The sequence below is a fragment of the Bombina bombina genome, chromosome 6 (assembly GCF_027579735.1).
Source record: "Bombina bombina isolate aBomBom1 chromosome 6, aBomBom1.pri, whole genome shotgun sequence".
NCBI classification, from domain to species: domain Eukaryota; kingdom Metazoa; phylum Chordata; class Amphibia; order Anura; family Bombinatoridae; genus Bombina; species Bombina bombina.
In genome coordinates, this window is record NC_069504.1 from 1,010,612,815 (window position 1) to 1,010,639,025 (window position 26,211).

Sequence of the window (26,211 nt, forward strand, 5' to 3'; positions counted from 1 at the left end):
ATTTGTATGTTACTGGCAACTAAAGGGGCTACAATGACTGTTCAGTTAATATATACTTGGAGGGGTCAAGGATGCCGCCTTTGGAAGACATTTTGAGGAGGTGTGTGAACCCCACCTACCAACCGTGTCCAGTCACTTGCAACATGTCCAGTATTTTTGTAGAGGACAACTGGCAACCCTATAGGACACACATAGTATGTAGAGTAGCTGTAGGCATCTTGCCCCTTCACTTTTTTCTCAACTCATACAAAACCCTAAATGCTCTTGTGTACAATTACAATTCCCATATATGAATTGCAAACTGGATTATTTGCTGAACATGCTCTATAGTTCTGAGCCAGGTACCCACTCCTTTGGTGGTAATTATGCCTGACAAATGTGCAATCTTGTAGATGATTAAAGATGTTTTTTTTTTTCCTTTTCTTTTTTAAACTTAAAAGTATATATGGCTAGAAATTAAAATGTGCACAATTGCATTTCAATGCACATGCATTAGTAAGAATGCTTCTAGAAAATGTTATCACAGTTGAAGTGATAGTTTTTACCAGGGCTGATTCTATAATGGGAACTGGGTCACGATGTCGCGTTCACATTGCACCTCACTTGTAATACCAGCGCAAATTTGCATGCACTGGTATTACTGAGATGACCACAAATATCTCTTTCGCAGAAGCGATATTTTGGGCTCAACTTGTAATCTGGCCAATTATTCTTTCCTCTAAGGTCACCTGGTCTAGGACTTGCAAGTTCCCCATATTGTTTTACATTTTGAATGTTTGTTTCATTAACACATGAGCTTGGGATCTAATAGTCACATAACACATTATTCTGTGATGTTTGTTTATTGTGAACATTCCAAAAAGATAATTCAACATTTTTTGTATCTAAACCTGAGCAAGAAAACGAAAAACAATTTTTACATTTAAATATCTTGATTGTCTCATTTTTATGTTAGTCTGAATTTTAATATTAGTTTATTCCAAATCTTCAAAACATCAAAGTTTTGTGTCCTGACATCTGTGAAAATAAAAGAAAATCAAATTAATAAAAAACATTCATTCATTCACCAAGTAACTATAACAAATAAAACATATTACTACAGTATGTGATGAAATCTCCTGTAGAAGACAGAAGAAGAGAGGCGCCACAATAGAGCAATATCGTCTGAAACAAACAGGCAGCAGAAGAAAGAGCCCCCCATCGCTTTCAGTAGTTCTACTCACATGAGCAGCGGCACAGCCAGAGTGCCAGACACAGCAGATCTATGAGTCGCCAGACAGACACGCTAGAGCGTCAAATGCATCACCAATGTCATCACAGAAGATCAGCCAGCCCATGTAATCACCAATCGGCTAAATCATGCACTGACAGCGTTCCGCCAAGGAAACCAGCAACAGCTGTACAGGCCCACCTGCTGTTGCTGGTTTCCTTGGCGGAACGCTGTGGGTGGCTCTTTCTTCTGCTGCCTGTTTCAGACGATATTGCTCTATTGTGGCGCCTCTATTCCTCTGTCTGCTACAGGAGATTTCATCACGTCTATTTGCATTGGGAGTGCTGCCGAGGTTGTAAGATCCACCTGAGGACTCATTCACACAAGCGCACCTCGTTAGGGCTATTTGCTCTACTGACTTTTTTTTATTACTACAGTATGCAGGTTTAAAATGTTTATTAAAAATGAAAAGGACATTATGGTAATATTTTTTTACATGCTCTAATTTGACCAGCATGTAATTTTTCAAATATAATGGCCCTTAATTATTATAATTAAAAAAGGGGAATAAAAATGTTGAAGTAAAAACTGTATGAAATAAATATTATATTAGTGAAGGATGTGCTTTTTATTTTTTTAGGGGCAAAGAATGTGACTGCATAGCAAACCAAAAGTTGTGACTCAGGCAGAAGTAGACACTCACACAGCTAGGGTAGACAGACAAACACACAGACAGGCTGGGTAAGCACACACAGCAAGAGATAGACACACATATGCAAATGAATAAGTCCCAGAGATGCCTTGCATGTAAATAAAAAAAGTTATTTTCAACAGATTCTTTTCTGTCTTTTTGGCAAAATTTGCATATTTGGGAGCCGAGTATCTTCAGTATAAGTTTTGGCTCATATGAAATATCAAGATAAAAAAAAAAAAAAATGGGTGGGATCTGCAAGCTACATATGGGGAGACAAATACTTAGCATCAACTTTTGTTATCCATGGAAGGAGTTCTCAGCTGCACCGACAAGTGACAATTTACTTGGATGTTTAAAAATGTCAAAAGGTCCTTTGGGCTAAGTACTTAATGATATTTAAAAAAAAACATCCTTGGGGCTGAAGAGGTTAATCTGTCTACATCAGAGGTTGTGGATCTCAAGAATCTCAGACTCATTCTTTTGGGGTGATTGACAAGTCCTGCTCTCACGTAACTGACTGCATGAAAGCAAAGGATGGAGCTGCTCAAGAAAATTTATTTTTTGCGCTCAAATTACCAAATTTAATTTCTATTGCTAAAGCAATACTCTTACATGGCTAACATCTGCATGTGGGTGCACTAAATCACCTCACATAGTAAAATTCATGACAGATATCGCTCAAGTGCTAAGCTGATGGTGCGCTAACCCAAGGGTGCGCAAGTAGTGGAGTGCTTTAAGTAGTTAAGTGCTGCACTATTAATAACAATGGTTTACTTCATGAATTAAAATGCACTATTTTTTACAGTGGTATTTTGGATTGTGTTTCAGCTCAACACCTAACTCACCTGTGTTATTCATTAAAAGTGTATGCTAAAATAAGTTTCTGTTTTGGTTAAAATATTTAACCATCCACTTGCAATACCAGATTTTGCGTTATTCTTTGTGCAAGGTTGTGCAAACAGTAGTGCACCCAACATTATAGACTGCATACCACTTATTAACAATCCAGTCTAGTTTGTGCTGCTATTAGAAATCTCAGATTAAATTAACCCCTTAGCCCAAAGAGACGTATATATACGTTGTTCTGTATTTTGGCTATCGTACTGCACAATGTATATACACATGTCTGAGCTTCAGGAAGCTCCAGCAGTCTCAGCTGTTAAGTTTTAGCCGAGAGCTGGGGTTCCTGAGCTCTAGGCATCTGTGCTCCAGTTTCAAATGAGGGCAGATGCCAGATTGTTACAGACGGTGACACTATGTGTGTCACTGTCTGTATCGATCACCTGCTGGTGCCGACGGGAGGTGTGGGAGGGAATCCAGGAGGTGGGTGGGTGGTCCAGCAGGGAGGGCACTACACCGTGGTCAAAATTAAAATAAAGGGAGAGAGAGGTATGGTGCAGACACACTACAGAAAAAGGATGTTGGGGTGTGGGGATCCATGAGGATCACGGGAAGTGGGGGGGGGGGCACTACACTACAGAAAATAATTTTACAAAAATGTAAAGTTATATATAAAAAGGGGTTTAAAGATACTGGCAGACATCTACCAGTACCTAAGATGACGGACAAAAGTTAGTGGGGGTAGGGTTAGAGAGCTGTTTTGGGGGGAGGGGGGAAATCAGGGAGGTTGGAAGGTAAGGGGGATCCTACACAGCAGAAAACATTGGCAGGCTGTCTGACAGTACCTAAGGATCAGGTAGGTATCAGGGGGTGGGAAGTGTCAGGTGGGAGTGTAAGCTCTACACTAAAGCTAAAATTAACCTTACAAGCTACCTAACCCCTTAACTGCTGGGAATACTAGAAGTGTGGTGCACAGCTGCAATTAGCAGCCTTCTAATTACCAAAAAGCAATGATAAAGCCATATATGTCTGCTATTTCTGAACAAAGGGGATCCCAGAGAAGCTTTTACAATAATTTGCGCCATGATTGCACAAGCAGTATGTAAATAATTTTGCATTTGTCGATGCAATGGTGGCATAAAATATACCAAAATGAGCCTAGATCAATAGCTTTGGTTGTCTACTTAAAAAATGTAGATCGTTTTCACAGGTAAATAAAACCAAGGCTCTATTTCTGTTCAAATCGAGTGAAAGCAAAAATGCAAAATTCTCTGGTATTTTGGGCAAGTTTTTCTCTGAAAGTCCCTATAGTGAAGGGGTTAAACATGTTTCTAAAGAACGGTGATAAGTAACAAGAACACACCATCATAAATATGACTTTTTTAGATTAACTACTTTCTCACACCTTCTATGATGAACTTGAAGAAGATTTAATATCTAGGGAGTGTATTTTCAATATTAAAATATGTTAGGCAAAAAAAACACCAACAAAAAACATGTTATAAATCGTAAAATGAAAAGGTGATGACGGGAAATAATTAGCCTGAAGAATCTAGCCTCACCCTAGAGTTAAGCAGGTGATATAAATATATGCAAGAAACACAATGGTTATGGCAGAAATTCAGACGGCAGAGATTATCTTCCCGTCAAAATATTTTTTATGGAGTATCAATGAAATGACTTTAGCTTGACAGCCTATTTGCAGCTCTATAACCCATAATACCTAAAAGTACAAACTGGATATAAAAATTGGGGGAAGGGGACTTGCTTCCTCTTGTGTGCACCTTCATATCCCCAAGGTAGCATTTCTCAAAGTAAGAAAGTGAGGCCCCCAAAAAAATTACCCAATCTGAAAACTTAAAAGGGATAGGAGACCCAAAACTTTTCTTTTGGGATTCAGACAGAGTATACTATTTTTAAAAAAAAGTTTACTTCTACTATCAAATTTGCTTTGTTTCAATGATATTCTATGTTGATGAGATACCTAGGTAGGCATCTGGAGCACAACATTGCAGGAAATAGTGCTATCATCTAGTGTTCCTGCAAATGGATAACATTCTTACAAAACTGCTGCCATATAGTGCTCCAGAAATGGGCTGGCTCCTAAGCATACGCCTTTGCTTTTCAACAAAAGATACCAAGAAAAATACCTCTTTACGACCAAAATAGTACTCCATCTTTAATAAAAAGGAGGACTTTGAAATCAATCTAGCAGGTAGTTAAGAGCTTCCCCATGTCCCTAAGCATACCTTCAGATGGGGATTAGATGCCACCATAAAAAATATCTAATTTAAAGGAACACTGAACCCACATTTTTGCTTTCGTGATTCAGATAGAGCATGCAATTTTAAGCAACTTTCTAATTTACTCCTATTATCAATTTATCTTCATTCTCTTGCTATCTTTATTTGAAAAAGAAAGTCTAGAACCTTGGACAGCACTTGTTTATTGGTGGATGAATTTATCCACCAATCAGCAAGAACAACCCAGGTTGTTCACCAAAATGGGCCGGCATCTAAACGTACATTCTTGCTTTTCAAATAAAGATAACAAGAGAATGAAGAACATTTGCTAATAGGAGTAAATTAGAAAGTTGCTTAAAATTGCATGCTCTATCTGAATCACAAAAGAAAAAATGTGGGTTCAGTGTCCCTTTAAAAAACAACTCTTTTCACACCTAGTACATAATCCCAGTAGTGTAGGATATGTGCATATGTTTTTTCAACAAAGGATACCAAGAGAAAAAATAGAAGTTAAACTAAAATTGCATGGTGAATTATGAACATTTAATTTTGACTTTCCTTTAACCACAGTTGTAAATCATGTCTTAAAGTGAGGAGTAAAGACCTTTGGCACTTGCCATGCTATAGGATATAATTTAGTTTTATTAGACATCAATGTAATGAAAAAATAAGTTTTCTAATAATGAAATTTGCTCATTTAAATGTGTGACACAATATAATCTTTGTTCTAAGTCTCATTGAGACAGGAAGAAATATTTGCTGTAAGTGGTAATGAGAACAAGCATGTATCAGCATGATTTGTTATTGAAATTCAGATTATTTAAAAAAAAAAAAAATGTATGTGGTGCTGGCGCATAACACATAGTTGGTTCATTCATAAATTTAATGGTTGATCAGCTTTGTAACAAAACTACTTTTAAAAAACTTAAAATGAATTTCATAATTGTTTGGCGAGTAATCACAATAAGATTATGCAATGGTTAAATTGTATCAGGAGCAATCCAATTTTAGCAGGGCTTAAATAAAATAAACAGGATGCTAATATATAGCTTACAACCTTCTAAATTGGATCAAAATTTCAAGCCCTAAGCTACTAGCCAGTCCAAAATGTTACTTGACACTTTTAAACCCACCCACTACCCTCCTCTTTGCATAGATTTAGCCAATGTGAAGCAGCTTATTGTGCAGTCGTTTTTTAATACTTTATTTGTTATATACCGTAACTTAAATAATGCTGCATACAGTAAAAATTAACAAAATAAGTGCATGGCAGTTAACATGAACTAGGAGAAGACAACAGCTGGACAGAAAAATTAAGTTGTTGAACTGAGAGAATGCAGAAAGTGTTGACATTAATGTGAGGTATTAAAGGGACAGTCTACTTCAGATGTTTTATTGTTTAAAAAGATAGATAATCCCTTTATTACCCACTCATAACCAGTTTTGCATAACCAACACTGTTATTTTAATACACTTTATACCTCTGTTATTTATTACCTTTTATCCAAGCCTCTGCAGACTGCCCCCTTATTTAAGTTCTTTTGAAAGACTTGCATTTTAGCCAATCAGTGCTGACTCCTAGGTAACTCCATGGGAGTGAGCACAATGTTCTCTATATGGCACACATGAACTAGAGCTGTCTAACTGTGAAAAACTGTCAAAATGGCGGCCTTCAAGGGCTTAGAAATTAGCACTTGCTAACTGGTGGCTACATTTAGTAACCAATCAGCAAGCACTACCCAGGTGCTGAACCAAAAATGGGCGGGCTCCTAAACTTATATTCCTGCTTTTCAAATACATATAGCAAGAGAACGAAGAAAATTTGATAATAGGAGTAAACTAGAAATTTGCTTAAAATCGCATGTTCTATCCGAGTCATAAAAGAAACAATTTCGGTCTCATAACCCTTTAATACATGATTTTTTCCCTATAAACATTAGTGCGTATATAGAAACTGAAATATTTGCACTCTTCTTGCAAACTTACCTTTCTTAAGCGTTACTGGTGTCAAACTTCTTTTTCCTGCCCTCCATCCCTGACATGGCCTCAATATTTTTACGCCAATCCGTAACTTCTTCTTCCTTTTTCTACCGATAAAAAAAAATCAATTTACATATTTTCACCAAACACCACAATATCAAAATTGCTGTTTCAGAAAGAGAGCTCTCTTCCATAGGCTCTATTGGGAGCCTTGTTCTGATGCCGCCAAAGACCCAGAACCTAAGCGCTCATAAGGGGGTAAAGTTGTGCAGGGATTGCAGAATTTTAAAATATATATGTATATGCTTATATACATATATAATTATGTGTTAATATGTGTATATACAGTAATATTAATACAAATACTGTATATATGTATATAAAGCATATACATATATATTTACTGACAACATCCAGTTCCCATAGACAGCAATGTAAAGGCACTTTTCAGTGCCGTTTTTTTTTTCTAACACCCTACACCCGCCAACTATAAAGCCCCAAAACTGCCTAGTGCAGTTTTTTATTTATTTATTTTTAAAAAAACTTTTGCCCATTTGCGGGTGCACAATAATTTAGCGCTCCACTTATAAAAATGCATTTAGGGCTAGCTTACAAGCATAGTATTGAGGTTAATCCTCGCCTTCCTCTAGTCATGGGTGCCGCCATGTTGAAATCTAACTTTCACTGCATTCCATTACTGATCTGTTTGCACACGTGCAGCAACTCTTCTTCAGATATCTGCTGTGTAAGCTAGATTCCATAATGACAACCCCCAGAGGGAGGTGCATGAAATGTATTTAGTGTACCTTTAATATTCTGAATTAGATGAAACATAATATCTTGCCATATATTACGACTTACCTTCTCATCTTCTTTTTTCACTGATTTTAGATTGGATCTCAAGTCTAATGAAACTTTGTGAGTGGTTCCAAGCAGAGCTTTAAGCATGGCATCTGCAGATATACGGACTCTGCGCAGATTGGGGCGTTTGAATTTTCCTTTCAGATCATAAATCTTTTGAGTTAAAGCTCCAATCTAAAAGGACAAAAAAGAACTACGATTTGTATATTTCTTTTGTTGCTGAAATCAACAACTTGGTTTTATATTTTGAAAAAGTGATACTGGCAAGTAAAATGACAAGAAACACTAACGGATAGTTACAAATGTAGTAAATGTTGCGTATTATTAGTATTTTATGATTGTATTTGGATTAGTAATGTGAAAACAAAAAGTGCTAAAATTCCCTTTCACAATATAGTCAATAGTCAGGTGCTTTAATAAATAATAATCAATACATAAATAATAGACAGATAATAGATTAAGTGAGGTTTTATGTAATCATTAGCATATTTAATCATAATTAGGGCAGAGTAATAGGTGGTAGGGTATCTCTATGGTAGGAGGTCCTGCTCATTACCACCAGCCATCTAAAAGACACCATGACTTGTCACCCCAAGTTTCCCTTGCAGTTTTCATGCCTATTCGAATTTAGCTATTTGGCAGTTCTACTAGTCTAACATCAAGGCCCAGTACTCTCTCCAATTCTCCCCTCCTTTAGTACCGGGTGTGGTGCTTACTCATTAGGCAGCACACATGTATAGAGAAGCAGAGCGATAGAAGGTGAGGCCTACATCTGATCCAGTTCTCACTTTGATACATAGATAGCATACAAGGGGCTACAAGGATCAGGCATGTGATCTAAGATCTCATATCAGCATATAACTAATGTATGACTACAAGGGCCATAACATTTGCATTAAAGCCTTATTTGGGTATATAGCCTGAATAACGGTGCCATGTATGCTTCATTTGGGCATATTGCTGTCATACATATTGCTGCAGAGGACATGTATTCAAGTCTCACTTTGATATATTGCTGTCACACATAAGGATGCAAGGACTCCATCTCCATTTATGTCTCTGGCACAGCTCCCCATGTGCCCCCTAACTCTGTTACCCCCCTTGTTTTTGCAACCACAGCTCTGCTAATGGCATTCCCAGTCCCACCCAGGCTCTGCTCATGACATACCCCACCTCGCCCATGGCACGCCTGTCGCCCGGTCCCACTGCAGCCCACCCACAAAATGCAGACGAGCCTCCATCAAGTGCCCCTATATTATTACTTTATAGCAACACCGCTGATTTATGGAGGATACTATTCCATACAGGCAATTGAAATTTTGAATTGCTTATGCTTTATTTAGGGCACACTTAGAATTTTTCACTTACTTTAGTGTGCACTAAAACAGTATGTTACAAACCCACATAAAATGTTTAATTATCCATAATTAAAAAAACAAATTGCAATTCGTTATTTTGATTTTAATTTTTTTATTTTGCCTGCTTTTCCAGTAATTTAACCTTGAATAGTCTAGTGTTTCCATCCCCTCCCCCAGATAACGCATTCCATAGATTGCAGAACCCTTGTTTATATCTGTCCATAATTGGCCACAGCAGAGAAAGTAAGATAAAGAACATTAAAAAGAGGCTTCTAAAGGGGTCTCTCGTTGACCTTCAAAACAATTCTAATTTTACTAATAAAATGGCCTTTAAAGCATCTATTTGAAATCCAGAGCATTCATATTTCTGTTGCATAAATAAAAAAAACTGACTATACTGGCCATTTATAATTGACATTTTGTTAGCTCAATTTAAAAAGATTTGCAAATTAAGAGCTGTTTGGGGATAAACCTCTTGAAAAAGGGGAATCCATGTTCACAATCTTCTTTGATGTGGCCAATTACAGAGCTGTGCTCATGAGCTTGTGCTCTGAACTAAACAATTACTGCGTATAATGCTGCAAGATCAAATACATGAGGCACTTTGATTTTTTCTGAAAGGATACAAAAAAGATATAATTTTTAACATGTTGCTCTTTTATGCCAATAGATACATTTTTTTAGTTTATTGTCCATTTAACCATTTTCAGTCTTTACATCGTCAATGTCTAACAAAAAAGTACCTCCAGTTCATTTTTTTTCACTTTGACGTCAATATCGTAACGCTCTTCATCCACGGCATCAATTTGCCTGTGAAGTTTCATGCATAATTCCTTTAAAAAGAAAATACAACATTTTTCAGCTTGTAATAAAATAACATCTAAATAGGATTTAGAAGCTACATATCTCATACCATTTGAGAGTTGTTGTTTTTTTGTTCCCCCCCCCCCCCCCACATATAGGATAATGTAACACAAAGTTTTAAATGATTGTTGTACACTATAGAGCATGATTTTTTTTTTATTTTTTCTCACAAATGAATTATGTTTTTCACATTAAGGATAAGGCAACACAAAGTTTTGAGTGGTTTGGTATTATAGAATAGAACACGTTATGAGCCACAAACATGATGGATGGCACACTAATATAGAAAGTATAGCACAATGATGTAGAACTTCATATCATATCGCTCATAGAGCGATGTGACATACATACACAACAGATGGGGTGCATTTTTTTTCTTTTTTTTTTTTCTCTCTCTTTCACATATAGGATAATGTAACACAAAGTTTTGAGTGGTTTGGTATTATAGAATAGAACACGTTATGGGCCACAAACATGATGGATGGCACACTAATATAGAAAGTATAGCACAATGATGTAGAACTTCATATCATATCGCTCATAGAGCGATGTGACATACATACACAACAGATGGGGTGCATTTTTTTTCTTTCTTTTTTTTTTCTCTCTCTTTCACATATAGGATAATGTAACACAAAGTTTTAAGTGATTGTTGCACACCATAGAGCATGATACTTATTTTTAATTTCTCTTTTTTTTTTTTTTTTAGAATATGTCGTGCACTGAGTTGTTGTATGCTAGGATTTAGCATGCAAAACATATATTTAAGCAAGTGGAATTATTCACTTTTAAAACAATCTGACACACAAACATGGATATTTTCGTTGAATCTGGTATTATTTGTATGTGAACATCAGATATATATTAAGAAGGCAATGCATAAAGGTTCTGCAATACTGTACTGTATTATATGATATGGTAGTAGAGATTGATATAAGGGGATAATTAAATGATTGTTATATACTAAAAAAAAAAGTAAGTTCAAATATTTAAAATTTGTTCTATTATCATATTTGTTTTGTTCTCTTAGTATCCTTTGTGTCTTGCTACAAACATTGCTGCAATGAAGCCATTGTGTGCTAAACACACTTGCACATTTCAGTGCTCCTATGAGCCTACGCAGGTTCATTCTTAAACAAAGGATACCAAGGAAGGAAGCAAATTTAATAAGTAAATTGGAGAGTTTTTTTTTTTTTAAATTGTATGCTCAATCTGAACCATAACAGTTTATTTTTTACTTTACTATTCCTTACGCTTTGCATATTTAAAGGGACATAAAACTCCAAATTTTTCTTTCATGATTCAGATAGAGCAAACCATTTTAAAAAAGTTTCCAATTTACTTCTATTACCAAATGTTGTTCATTTTCTTGTTATCCTTTGTTGAAAATAAGGAAGGAAAATTCAGGAGTGTGCATGTGTCGGCAGCACTATATGGCAGCAGTTTTGCAACAAGGTATAGATGGCAGCACTATTTCCTGTCATGTAGTGCTGCAGACATGTGCACGCTAAATATCCAAATATCTCTTAAACAAAGAATAACATGAGAATGACACAAATTTGATAATAGAAGTAAATTGGAAAAACAAATTAAAATTGTATTCTCTATCTGAATCATGAAAGACAAATTTTGGGTTTCATGTCCCTTTAAAGCACTTCTCCAGAATAGCTGGAGCAAATGATATACCTATTTAACTATCACAAGTGTCCATTATAATCCAAAACCTGTGTCAACCTATCATTATCTCAGTCTTTCAAACACATTTGTGGCTTAATGACATATCCTATGCCTTGAATGGGGACATTTTGACACTGGTATATCAATCCATCAGAAAACATGTCTTCAGCAGCATTTGAAATTCTACACCCTTGACATCTTTGTCCGTTTTAAATGGCATTTTGGCTTTTCAAACTTTTTTTATTGTTAAAGTTTTTGTGCATAATCAGTTAACATGTTAAACATCCATTAAAAAACAAAAAAACAAAAAAAAGAGAACAGAATAACAGAAAAGCAATAAAAGAAAAAGCAGGGTATAAAGAGATGCAAATTAAAACTGCCTCCTCCTAGTGGCCAGAAGTTGAATCCCACACGTCAAAGCTTGTGGACTCTCACCACCTTATGAAATATATTTGAAATCACACATTAAAACTAGGAAACGTATTCATATTTAATACTACCATCAGAGGGCCAGATTACGAGTAGTGCGCCAACAGTTACGCTCAAGCAAAAAGGGGTTTATCACTGGTGTTTGCGTACATCGAGTTTATCGCTGGTATTACAAGTTGAAAGTAAATGTGATCACTTGAGCGCAATTGAAATAACGCGTGTTGGGATAGCTCGTCCTCAGAATTAATGAATTTGCTGCCATGTTTTACTCTCGCCATGTATCATTTATTTCCTTAAAAGGGACATAAAAGTGCAAGAATAAAATGCTGCAATGTGCACTATATTTAACTATAACCCCCAAACCATTTAAACATATTGAAGTAGATCACAATCTATCAGCTAGCTTGTTTATGGCTTTTTTTTTTAGCTGAACTAGGCACTTTTTATTTTCAACAACATCACAATCCATGATGGCATTTTCAGCTCCCCTATTTTTAATATAGAGACAAAAAGTTCTTGATCACAATACTTTTCAACAGTTTGAGACCATTTTAACCTTTTCTAATTCAACACCTAAAGGCAGTTGATAAACCCCAGAAATGGCCTTTTGGACATCTTTGCAAATACTCCAAGACAATTTTGAATCATTTTGTTATGTCACACATGTGCAAGGTGTATTTGTATACAGGGTATTGAATTATTAAAGCTCTTTTCATCGCTATTGTATGATTCGTCTGCAGTGGCCAGGGTACACTTTTACATATGTATATGTATTGAGTATGTGATATCCTGTACAACTAAGTGGATCCTCAGGTAAAGTGAGATCAGGACCCTAACATCTAGAAATGGCCTGGCACAATCACCTTCTGTTGATGCTTTTTAAGTCACACTCCCAATGTCATGATAGTGACTATCAGTACAGGCGTAATCAAAATCGGCTTTTCAAACGGGATCGTTCGTGAGTTCAAGAGGAACCTATTGCAATCTGAATCCATCTTGAACACTGGTAAACAATCTGAATGCTATTTGTATAAATACATGATGGGCATACTGGGCACATTGACTGTATTGACACTTTTTTAAATTAGTGTTTTGTTCAGTTGATTTATATTAAAAGCACTGTTGTCCAGTTTGACATTATATACATCTAGAAACAAAAATACTACAGATGGACTTTTATCAGTACTGAAATTATAAAACACGAAACTGTTCGTGGCTTTCAAATGGGATCATGATCACAGTGCGTTTTACAGTTCTTGCACCAACATTACTAAATACCCTGGTTATGAAGGTGAAATCCCATTTGAAGGCCTGGTCACAAAGGCGCAATCTAATTTGAAAGCCTGGTCACAAAGGCGCAATCTAATTTGAAAGCCTGGTCACAAGGGCGATTCCTATTATAAAAAAACACGTTCATGAAGGAGCAATCTTCTTTAACATTTTTTTGCAGCTACAATATGGCATTGGATCAGTTTCCCATCAGACTGGGAAAACTGTGCTTTTAAAATCAGTAAAAGTAAATAAAAAATAAATAAAAAGTAAAAAATAAATAAAAATGAAAATGCAATTGAGCAAACACGCCCACAGTATGCCCATCCTGCCTATATACAAATGGCTTTCAGATTCTTTAAAAGTGATCAGGATGGATTCGGATTGCAATAGGTTTATCAGATTTCCCTCATACAATAAACAAAGGGATCAATTAAAAAAACTTTACTGTAATTTAAGAGGTGTGAAAGGGCATTGTATGTCTGAAACGCATAAGCGTGACCTCGGATATGCTGTCTAGTATTAAAATAAAGCACTGAATGTTATTTGGGCTACCCATCCTTTTTCATATGTTGTTCTATTAGCATCAAGAGAGGAACCACGAGCAAGGAGGTAACTCCTGTGTTAGTGTGCAGTTGTTAGAGGAGCCGGATCTGTTACACGGAGACAAACCATGTGACCAGAAGCAGTCAGATAGTGTTAGTATGGCTATCTGAAGAATCACATCCTGAGAAAGAAGCGGGTATATTTTATAGTATCTCACAGTCGGAAGAATAAGCAGAGCGGGTAAACGCCTTAAAACACTAATTGCAAATAGATAGAAGGAACCATTTACAGCCTGGGCTTAAAGGGACATTAAACACTAAATACATGCTAGATAGAATGATGCATTTAAAGAAAAGATTAGTCCATGACTAACTAACATATAGATGTATGTTTTAAAGTTTAATTAGTTGTTTAAAAAGTGACAAAATAAGAGTAAAGTTTTAGTGTCTATAAAACAATGGGAGCTGCCATGTTGTAACTTGTGTTACCTTCTCTGCTGTGGCCAATTAGGGTCAGTTATAAATAGGTCACTAGAGTGTGCAGCCAATGGTTGTGCTGGATTTAACAGTGTTCTGCACTTCCATTTCTAACAGGAACTGAAAAGCTCACAATTTCAGAATGGAATTACAGGCAAACAGGACAAAATAAATAATGAAATTATATTGCAGAGTTGTTTTATTATATACAATTTATCATTTATATTACCATCTCAAAGTGTTTAACGTCCCTTTAATACACAACACATATAACACAATAAAATGCACAGTGTCTTCATAGTAAAGGTGAAACTGAACTGTGAATAGAGCCGTTTTCTTAAAGTTATACTTTTGATATCCAAAGCAGCAATGCATTACTGGTACCTAGTGGTACACATATAGTGCACTAATGACAAGACACATGTTTGTAGCCACCAATCACTAGCTAGCTCCTATCTGTGCATTGCTGTTCCTGAACTTACCTTGCTATGGGATTTCAAAAGAAAGAAGTGGATTTGATAATGGAAGTAAATCAAAAAGTTTCTTAAAATTGCATCCTTTATCTCTACCCTGAAAGATTTATTTAAAAACGTTCATGTTCATTTAAGATGTGAAAAAAACATTGAAAAGCCTGTGCTTCCCGTTTCTTATAATTTGCCTTTTTCTTTTTTGAGCATTTTAGTAGATCTTCCAGTTAAAGAGTTTACTAATTTGAGTAGTTTTACTGATTCATATGAAGAACCCCCATGCTGTGTTTTTACTCTGGAACTCAAGATAGGCTAATCTTGTACCCTGCTTAGTATTTTCTATTACCAAATATAGTTAAACCCATTTCATAGTTCATCTGTACAGCCATCTTATATTATATTATATATTATATTCTAAAGAAAAGTATTGTGCAAAATGAAATTCTTGCCTGTAGTTGTTGAACAGACAATCCACTTGTCTGTAATGCTGGAACGTTTTCTGCTAAAGTCCTTTTCTTTTCCTCTTCTGTTTCTCTTATCTCTTGTTCCAAATCTTCACTTGCTCTTGCAAGCATAAGAGTCTATTAATGAGAAAGAGCATAAGTATAATTTTCCTGATCAGACAAATACTTCACTGTATACAGACGTCCTCCAGCTTGGTTTTTACTTGATTTTATAACCGCTAAAAGAAAATGTATAGCTTGTGGTTATTAATGCTAAGCTATTATAGAACATTTGGATGTAAAAGCATGCAAAGTAAGGTGGTCTATCTTGTCTTTTTTTAATTAAAATGACAAACCTCATTTGGCTATTAGCTTTTGTCCTACAATAAGCTCAGTGTAGGTATTTTCACATTCAATGCAAGATTCATTTATTGAGGATTGATTAGTCTAACTCTACTAGTACTTCCATATCTGGTGCCATCAAAACCGAGTGGTTATTTTTTAGTTTCTATGCCATCTATAAACACACAGTATCACGCTATGAGTCATACCTTCTTTTGTCTTATCTAGTTCAGAATTTGAGACTGTGGCCTCTCCTGTCTAAGGGTGGTGCAGCCTGGGCAAAGTACTTTAACTACCATTATATGGAACTTTTTTGACCATTTGAAGCTGTGAACTTTTATTTTGAACAATTCTTTTTAATTGACCTTTTTATATTATTTTTTTCTCTCTTTTTTGAATTACTTATTCCTTATATTATTGGTATTTCTTTTACCATTGACTTGTAATACCAGACTGTCCACTATTTTTAGCGCAGGGGGGCAATATGGATAGCGCACCCTGTGCTATCAATAGCGCTTAATGTAGACCAAAATAAAATAATTTAAACCTTTTTAAATAAATGTATATGGTTTAATCTATTTTTAATGAGTTAAAACATGAGGCGCAAGAGCATGGGGCAGCGGGATTTTAAGTGGGTGCAAGTGGTTGTAGTAAAGGGGGAAAGGTAATTAAATCACTTTACTGTGTGTGAGCTAAAGGGGTTAATTAAAGGGACAGTCTACTCCAGAATTGTTATTGTTTACAAAGATAGATAATCCCTTTATTACCCATTCCCCTGTTTTACATAACTAACACTGTTATATTAATATACTTTTTACCTCTGTGATTACCTTGTGTCTAAGCCTTTGCAGACTGCCCCCTTATTTCAGTTCTTTTGACAGACTTATATTTAGCCAATCAGTGCCCTTTCACATGTAAATTCACGGGCGTGGTCACAATGTTACCTGTATGGCACACATGAACTTATGGCCTCTAGTTGTGAAAAACTGACAAATGCATTGAAATAAGGGGCAGCCTTCAAGGGTTTAGAAAATAGCATATGAGCCTACCTAGGTTTAACTTTTAACAAATAATATCAAGAGAATAAAGCAAATTTGATGATAAAAGGGATTTGGAAAGTTGTTTAAAATTGCATTTCCTATCTGGATAATGAAAGCTTAATTTTGACTAGACTGTCCCTTTAAATCACTGTTATTGGTGGAGAGGAGGCTAAATTCCTGCCCTGTGCATGTTAGAAAAGGAGGCAACTCACAACATTCCTTTACATTCAAATAGATCTGCTGTGTCAGTATTTTGCTACCATAGGGTTCATATGGGTAAAGCAACACGCATACTGTCATATTTATTAAAAAAGAAATGGAATAAAGAACTATGACAATGGTAAAGAATCAGTGCTATACACCACATTTAGATACACCGCTGTCTTGGCTCTATTTATTCCATTGCTTACAATAAAATTCTCCATCTGTAGGTGCAGATTTGTGTGGCATATAGACAACCACTTGGCATTTGAATAACATCTCTCTATAGCACCAATATAAGCATCTGAAGAAGTGTCATATCTGGCTACATCCATGTTTTCTTTTTACTTTTATGAGTGATTTTAAATAGCAGATTTTACACTGATTTACTGCTATGCTTGATTTAGAATTGTGTGTGTGCGCTACAAGAAGAAAGGGTGTTAAATCACAGCTCTATGGGTATCAGGGGAAGAAAGATGTGATGTATATGATGCCCTTGATGTGCCCAGTTTTAATCTTTTATCTGAAATTGTACCAACTGAAAAGAGTAGGTTTGTGCACTCGGCTGGACCACTTGGTCACACAAAAAAATAAGAAATATACCTGCAATAGAGGGGTATCCAGCAATATAGATAATAAAGCATCTAGAGAGATACTAAACCATATATTTACATTTCATTGTAGTTGTACATTTATTTATCTATCAACAGTCTCTCCATAGACATATTTACATTTGCTGCCCATCGCTGCGTGACTTACCCCCTTCGCTGCGCTAGTTTTCATGCTCACGTGATGAGAACGAGGCTTCCATTGGAGCCTATGAAAGCGCACTCTCATGAGCGCAATGCTTCCGTGCAATGCGAATGCAATTGCACCTCACCTGTAATAACAGAGCACATTTGCATGCACTGGTATTACAAAGTGGATCGCAAATAACACTTTAGCGAAAGCGATATTTTGCGCCTGTATTTTTTTTACCAACACAGCATTGTTTTGTATGAAGGTGTCATTTTTATACTTATTTTGTAATACTTCTGTAATTTATAGAAAATGTATATTTTTCTGATGGCTTTACTTTAGTTTCTACTTATTTGGAGCTAGTTTGTGTGAGCTATAGCTCTGTTCTGCATAGGCAGTGGCACTAGACCCTCTAGCATAATGGCTGCCCCCTCATGTGCCCCTCTAACTGTGATTGGTTCTAATTTTTCCACCCCACTCTGCCCGGGCTCCCCCAGCTCTGCGATGGGTCTGGCAACGGCACATCCCGATTCCACCAGCAGGCCACTCGGCCCATTAACCAAATCCCCCTCCTGTCATGTCCAGACTCAAAACACTAGTGGACCTCCAGGAAGTGCCCCCTTAGAACTATTGTCTGCTGACGCCACTGTGCGAAGGGTCTCTCTCTCTCTGAATAGCAATTTTGGTACTTTACAACTCTTTATTCTACCGATGCTGTGCAATCCAGGCATTAAATGGGCAGATCTATATATTAATTATCATACTGTCTGAGCAGGCAAAACACAGCACAGATAGTCTGAGCTTTCTCAGATACTTGCAGTAGCTTTAGAGCACATCCATTTATTTTAATAGTACCTGACATTTGCCCACATTAGTACTTTAGCAAACAGAAGGTATTTAGGACGGTGTTAAAAGGTTTGAGTGTTTGTTTCCCAGGGATGTCTTAGAACACACAAGCGGTTTTTATGGAGGTGTATAAAATAAAAGACATAAAACATATTCTGAATTCCCCATAAAAACATAGATTACAAGTGTAGCGCAAACATAGCACTATTCATCGCTAATACTACGCAAGGTAATCAGTATCGCTCCTAATCTGCACTCATATTACAGGTTAAAAGTAAAAAGTTATCGCTCGAGTAAAAAGACTCAGAGGAGCTAACATCTGTAAGTCTTTTTTTTATTGAAAGATTTTTTATCATTAAACAGATAATCATCAAATGCAGTTGGAAACAAGGTGTCAATATATTCTGGGTAGTTACATAGTTACATTTTACTGAAGGAAACGGCTTATGTCGCACAATAAATCCCATATCGGTATTAGTATTGGAGTAGCTGGTCATGAGTTAATCACTCCGGACTCAGTGTACATTCACAAATAACCATATTAGATATATTCTCAAGTCAGTAGCCATCGAATAGCCCGTCTCAATAAGCTTGTCATATGTCTCGTGGAAAAAAAAATGAAACTATGAGTTAGGGGAGGGACAAAAAAAAAGGGGGGGGCAAAATTTTCTTTTCTGTATGTATGTACATTCGACATTTCTGGTGTGACATTCTCTATGATATGTAGCAGGGCGATAATGTGGGGATGTTTCAAGGAATCGTACAATCTTTCAGTCTCCTTCCAAAGTGGGGTTATCTTTGGGCATCCCCACCATACGTGCAGATCTGTGCCTATGGCACCACATCCACGCCAACACAGAGGCAATGTCGTAGGGTACATATTAGCGAGTTTGTGTGGCTAAATTACTTTATTTGAATAGGTGTTTTCTTATGCTTTTATTCTAAACTTAACACTTTCCTTTAAGTCTGAAGTTGTGCTAACTTTTTAGCACTGTTATGTGTTGTGCTCTAGCGCAATGCATAACTTACAACTTGTAATATGAACCAGGTTTAGCACAGCCGCTGATGTTAATCCAGTTTCAGGCTAACACAGTTATATGCTAGCAATAGTGCAATAATAACATGATTTAACAATTAAGAATATATTTCCTTTTGCCTTTATGTTCCTTTAATGATAATCTCAGTGATTCCTTTTATGTTGAAGATTCTGATAAAGTCATCACCAGAAGAACAGTGGTCTGTAACACAGAGTTATTCAGGTTACTTCAAGCTTCAACTAGCAGATGAGTCTGTCAATTAGATCCCTAGTTTCTGGGAATTATTATAGACTCCAATGTGTTTAGGGTTTTTCTCTCAGACAAAAAGGTCTAAACCCATGTTCAGACTGTCACAGATCTAAAGTTCATGTGATACATGGGTGGTGTTATCTGTTTGATTATAGCAACTCTAAAAGTAATTGGGATTGCTAGGTTTGCAGATGAGTTTATTAGCTCAGTTAAACTGCAATACCAAGGCATTGAGAAATTTATAACAGTATGATCGATATGACTAATTTTTATAACTATTATAATTTCCCATTAGAGTAATGCATGCTACAGGTACACATACAGGTAGGAACCTTTTAAATACAAGAGTAAACCTGCCACTAAACTGTAGGGCAAACATAAATGGCATGCATGTCATTTCAGCACTACCAGCCCTGCAAATCTATGTGTTTAACCCCACAAATAGGTTACATGCATAGTTAAAGTACTGTTCAGGAGCCCATCTGCGACTAGCTGGATCATGTGGCAATTTAACTATGTTAACCTCTTTAAGGAAGTTAAACTGATAAGCTTGCATGGTCTGAATTTTTGCACTTCAACGTCCCTTTAAATATTCACTCAAAAAAAAAAAAAAAAAAAAAAAAAGGGTACGCGGCAAACTTCACATGAAGCGGATTCATTCAGATGTGCGTTAGTAAAAAGTTTTTGTCATTCAAGAGTGGTCTAATATCACTCAGGGCTCCCTGCCTCACAGGAAATAAGCTTTATTTAACAAATAATGACTTGTATTTCAGTAATAGAAACCCCTTTATCATGTGTCTGGCTTCTATGAGACAGAAAATATATTTTGTGTATAGCACAATCTAGGCTGATTGTCACATTCTCATTTCAGCATCTCTAGTCTGCACTTAATTCATGTAAACTAGCTTCTTATATTATAAAATAATCCAGGCAATTAAAGACATTGATCACGGTATCTAGCAAGATAGAGACCTCATCAACAAGGTATAAGAAAGTCAAATATAACTAAATAATTAAAACCATAAAATAAAAAGTCATAAAGAAAAGAATTGCCTGGACAGGATTTTGAAATCATCCTTGAGTTTTGCCTCTGTAATAAGCCCTGGTCTCTTAGCTATAGCAAGTTTTGTACAATTTTGTTTGTCATTTTGATCTTTCCAAGACATTTATTTCTGTTGTGACAGATAAAAGTCACTATTCCATCACTGACTAGCAAGATATGCACACACAGTTATGGAGCACGCCTTGTTCTACACCCATTGGTGTTTCTATCGCAGAACAGCAGGAGTTGCAAGCAATTACATAACATTATATGTGCAATGGTTTCTACACACAAACTCAGTGACAGAAAGAGACAGACAGAGAGTGTGAGAGGCAGACAGAGAGTGTGAGAGACAGACAGGCAGAGAGTGAGAGAGACAGACAGAGAGTGTGAGAGACAGACAGGCAGAGAGTGAAAGAGACAGACAGGCAGAGAGTGAGAGAGACAGACAGGCAGAGAGTGAGAGAGAAATACAGGCAGAGAGTGTGAGAGACAGACAGGCAGAGAGTGTGAGAGACAGACAGGCAGAGAGTGTGAGAGACAGACAGGCAGAGAGTGTGAGAGACAGACAGGCAGAGAGTGAGAGAGACAGACAGGCAGAGAGTGAGAGAGACAGACAGGCAGAGAGTGAGAGACAGACAGGCAGAGAGTGAGAGATTGTGAGAGACAGACAGGCAGAGAGTGAGAGAGTGTGAGAGACAGACAGGCAGAGAGTGAGAGATTGTGATAGACAGACAGGCAGAGAGTGAGAGACAGACAGGCAGAGAGTGAGAGAGTGTGAGAGACAGACAGTCAGAGAGTGAGAGAGTGTGAGAGAGAGAGTGTGATACAGACAGACAGACAGTGTGAGACAGACAGACAGAGAGTGTGAGACAGACAGAGAGTGTGAGACAGACAGAGAGTGTGAGACAGACAGACAGAGAGTGTGAGACAGACAGTGTGATACAGACAGAGGCCTCTATTTATCAAAGTCTGGCGGAAGTGATCCGAAAGTGCGGATCAGGTCCGCCAGAACTCGCTGAATACGGAGAGCAATACGCTCTCCGTATTCAGCATTGCACCAGCAGCTCACAAGAGCTGCTGGTGCAACGCCGCCCCCTGCAGACTCGCAGCCAATCGGCTGCCAGCAGGGGCTGTCAATCAACTACATATTCTGTAGATAATATATTTTTTTTATTGTCAGACTGCTATTTGGCTGATAGTGTATGGTTATTTAACCCCTTTTTTATGAAATGTAATAACACATTGATTTTAAGGTTTTATGTTTACCTACTAATATAGGTTATCTTATGATTAAGGGAGACCTCCCAATTTTTATATTTTATTACAATCAATTTGGAAGAACCTCCCTGATTCTTAAAAAACTGCTCTTTTCCCCCCTGCCACCCATACTATTTACCACCATCTTGGGTACTGGCAGACAGTCTGCAAGTATTAAGTTTTAGGGCTTTTTTATTTTTGCATAAATTAAATTTATTATATTTATTTTCTGCAGTGTAAAAAAATAAAATAAAAAATATTTATTTTGTCCCCTATTCATGTAATAAGCTAAGCTTCTATGGGGTCACATGCTTTTTAAAGGTGGATTATCAGTTTTGCGTCAACAATCATGATAGGGAAATCATTTTTTGCAATAGTAACTAAGCTGAATCAGTGCTCAACCTCCTTAAAGGGACACTGTACACTAGATTTTTCTTTGCATAAAGGTGTTGTAGATCCATTTACATAGCCGGTCTGGGAGTGTTTTTGCAAAAATCTATAGTTTTGCTTATTTTAAATAGCATTGTGCTGATTTACAGACTCCTAACCAAACCCCAAAGTTTTAAATGTATACTGATGTCTACAGATTCCTAGTTGTGTAATGGGTCTTTTCATATGCAGTGAGGGGGGAGTATCTGCTCTTCTTTCTTTCCCAGCCCCTTTCACTGGGTGTCCCAGCCTAACCTCATTAACCGTGCTAAACTGGAAGATACTAAGTACGTTTTTAAAAAGGTTTTATACTGGATTTTTATATCAGTATCTGTGCATATTCTTCTTTATAGTAGTGTCTATTACATGCATCTAAATGAGAATTGGTGTATACTGTCCCTTTAAGTTAATTACAAGAGGACAGGCTACCCTAGTCTGCACATGTGCAAATATAGTTTGTGCTGTATCTGAATATGGTTAGCAGGGGTTTTGTTCTGGGGGACAGGGAAATCAGTTAAAAGAACATAAAACAAAATACTCATTTGACAAAATAAAACTGCAGTTTTCATGGCAAAGTTATTCTTATATATGAAGGTTCATAATCATGTAGTTCACATTTTGTGTTTAATGTCAAATTAAGTATTGGCTATAAAAAGGCTATGTAAACATATTTAGCAGGAAAAAAATTGCACTACCAATGAGAGGTAGGAGAGATGAGTAATAAAATGTTCATTTTCCATCGTTCTCTCCAAGTACTGGGCTTTGGTATACAGACAGAGATAATATACAGAAGCATTTTAATTACACCTACTCTAAGCCCCCTAATAAAATAACAAAGCCCCCCAAAATAAAAAAAATGCCCTATCCTATTCTAAATAACTAAAGTTCAAAGCTCTTTTACCTTACCAGCCCTGAACAGGGCCCTTTGCGGGGCATGCCCCAAGAAGTTCAGCTCTTTTGCCTGTAAAAGAAAAAATACAATACCCAAGCCCCCCAACATTACAACCCACCACCCACATACCCCTAATCTAACCCAAACCCCCCTTAAATAAACCTAACACTAAGCCCCTGAAGATCTTCCTACCTTATCTTCACCTCACCGGGTTCAACGATCTGTCCAGAAGAGCTCCTCCGATGTCCTGATCCAAGCCCAAGCGGGGGGCTGAAGAGGTCCATGATCCGGATGAAGTCTTCATCCAAGCGGGAGCTGAAGAGGTCCATTATCCGGATGAAGTCTTCTATCAATGGCATCTTCAATCTTCTTTCTTCCGGATCCATCTTGCAGACCTCCGACGCGGAACATCCTGCTGGCCCGACGGACTAACGACGAATGACGGTTCCTTTAAGGGACGTCATCCAAGATGGCGTCCCCCGAATTCCGATTGGCTGATAGGATTCTATCAGCCAATCGGAATTAAGGTAGGAATATTCTGATTGGCTGATGGAATCAGCCAATCAGATTCAAGTTCAATCAGATTGGCTGATTCAATCAGCCAATCAGATTGAGCTCGCAATCTATTGGCTGTTCCGATCAGCCAATAGAATGCGAGCTCAATCTGATTGGCTGATTGGATCAGCCAATCGGATTGAACTTGATTCTGATTGGCTGATTCCATCAGCCAATCAGAATATTCCTACCTTAATTCCGATTGGCTGATAGAATCCTATCAGCCAATCGGAATTCGAGGGACGCCATCTTGGATGACGTCCCTTAAAGGAACCGTCATTCGTCGTTAGTCTGTCGGGCCAGCAGGATGTTCCGCGTCGGAGGTCTGCAAGATGGATCCGGAAGAAAGAAGATTGAAGATGCCGTTGATAGAAGACTTCATCCGGATCATGGACCTCTTCAGCTCCCGCTTGGATGAAGACTTCATCCGGATCATGGACCTCTTCAGCCCCCCGCTTGGGCTTGGATCAGGACATCGGAGGAGCTCTTCTGGACAGATCGTTGAACCCGGTGAGGTGAAGATAAGGTAGGAAGATCTTCAGGGGCTTAGTGTTAGGTTTATTTAAGGGGGGTTTGGGTTAGATTAGGGGTATGTGGGTGGTGGGTTGTAATGTTGGGGGGCTTGGGTATTGTATTTTTTCTTTTACAGGCAAAAGAGCTGAACTTCTTGGGGCATGCCCCGCAAAGGGCCCTGTTCAGGGCTGGTAAGGTAAAAGAGCTTTGAACTTTAGTTATTTAGAATAGGGTAGGGCATTTTTTTATTTTGGGGGGCTTTGTTATTTTATTAGGGGGCTTAGAGTAGGTGTAATTAGTTTAAAATTGTTGTAATATTTTTCTAATGTTTGTAAATATTTTTTTATTTTTTGTAACTTAGTTCTTTTTTATTTTTTGTACTTTAGCAAGTTTATTTAATTGTATTTATTTGTAGGAATTGTATTTAATTAATTTATTTATAGTGTAGTGTTAGGTTAATTGTAGGTAATTGTAGGTAGTTTATTTAATTAATTTATTGATAGCATAGTGTTAGGTTTAATTGTAACTTAGGTTAGGATTTCTTTTACAGGTAAATTTGTAATTATTTTAACTATTTTAGCTATTAAATAGTTCTTAACTATTTAATAGCTATTGTACCTGGTTAAAATAAATACAAAGTTACCTGTAAAATAAATATTAATCCTAAAATAGCTATAATATAATTATAATTTATATTGTAGCTATATTAGGATTTATTTTACAGGTAAGTATTTAGCTTTAAATAGGAATAATTTATTTAATAAGAGATAATTAATTTCGTTAGATTTAAATTATATTTAATTTAGGGGGGTGTTAGTGTTAGACTTAGCTTTAGGGGTTAATACATTTATTAGAATAGCGGTGAGCTCCGGTCGGCAGAATAGGGGTTAATAATTTAAGTTAGGTGTCGGCGATGTTAGGGAGGGCAGATTAGGGGTTAATACTATTTATTATAGGGTTAGTGAGGCGGATTAGGGGTTAATAACTTTATTATAGTAGCGCTCAGGTCCGCTCGGCAGATTAGGGGTTAATAAGTGTAGGTAGGTGGAGGCGACGTTGAGGGGGGCAGATTAGGGGTTAATAAATATAATACAGGGGTCAGCGGTGTTAGGGGCAGCAGATTAGGGGTACATAAGGATAACGTAGGTGGCGGTCGGCAGATTTGGGGTTAAAAAAATGTATTCGAGTGTCGGCAATGTGGGGGGTCTCGGTTTAGGGGTACATAGGTAGTTTATGGGTGTTAGTGTACTTTAGAGTACAGTAGTTAAGAGCTTTATAAACCGGCTTTAGCCCAGAAAGCTCTTAACTACTGACTTTTTTCCTGCGGCTGGAGTTTTGTCGTTAGATGTCTAACGCTCACTTCAGAAATGACTCGAAATACCGGAGTTAGAAAGATCCCATTGAAAAGATAGGATACGCAATTTACGTAAGGGGATCTGCGGTATGGAAAAGTCGCGGCTGAAAAGTGAGCGTTAGACCCTATTTTGAGTGACTCCAAATACCGGCGGTAGCCTAAAACCAGCGTTAGGAGCCTCTAACGCTGGTTTTCACGGCTAACGCCAAACTCCAAATCTAGGTTTAAATTTGCGCTTGTCTTGTTAGCGTGCCTAAGGACCTTGTGTAAAGGCTAAGTGTTAAAAACAAATGTGTACCAAGCAACATAAATACACTAAAATAAAAAATACACTCTTATTAGGCAGAGATTACCAT

General features: G+C 37.1%; 1 protein-coding gene across 1 annotated transcript in view; it reads right to left on the reverse strand.

Moving 5' to 3' along the window:
* Nucleotides 1-823: 823 nt before the first annotated feature.
* Nucleotides 824-26,211, reverse strand: part of LOC128664056 (troponin I, slow skeletal muscle-like) — a 35,561-nt gene continuing 10,173 nt past the window's right edge. Inside the window, exons 2-6 of the mRNA XM_053718727.1 lie at nt 15,364-15,495; nt 9,930-10,019; nt 7,829-8,002; nt 6,974-7,074; nt 824-1,017 (exon numbers count right to left, since the gene is read on the reverse strand). Coding sequence (XP_053574702.1) covers nt 6,979-7,074; nt 7,829-8,002; nt 9,930-10,019; nt 15,364-15,489 — 486 coding nt within the window. The 5' untranslated portion in view covers nt 15,490-15,495 and the 3' untranslated portion in view covers nt 824-1,017; nt 6,974-6,978. The remainder of the gene's footprint in view (nt 1,018-6,973; nt 7,075-7,828; nt 8,003-9,929; nt 10,020-15,363; nt 15,496-26,211) is intronic.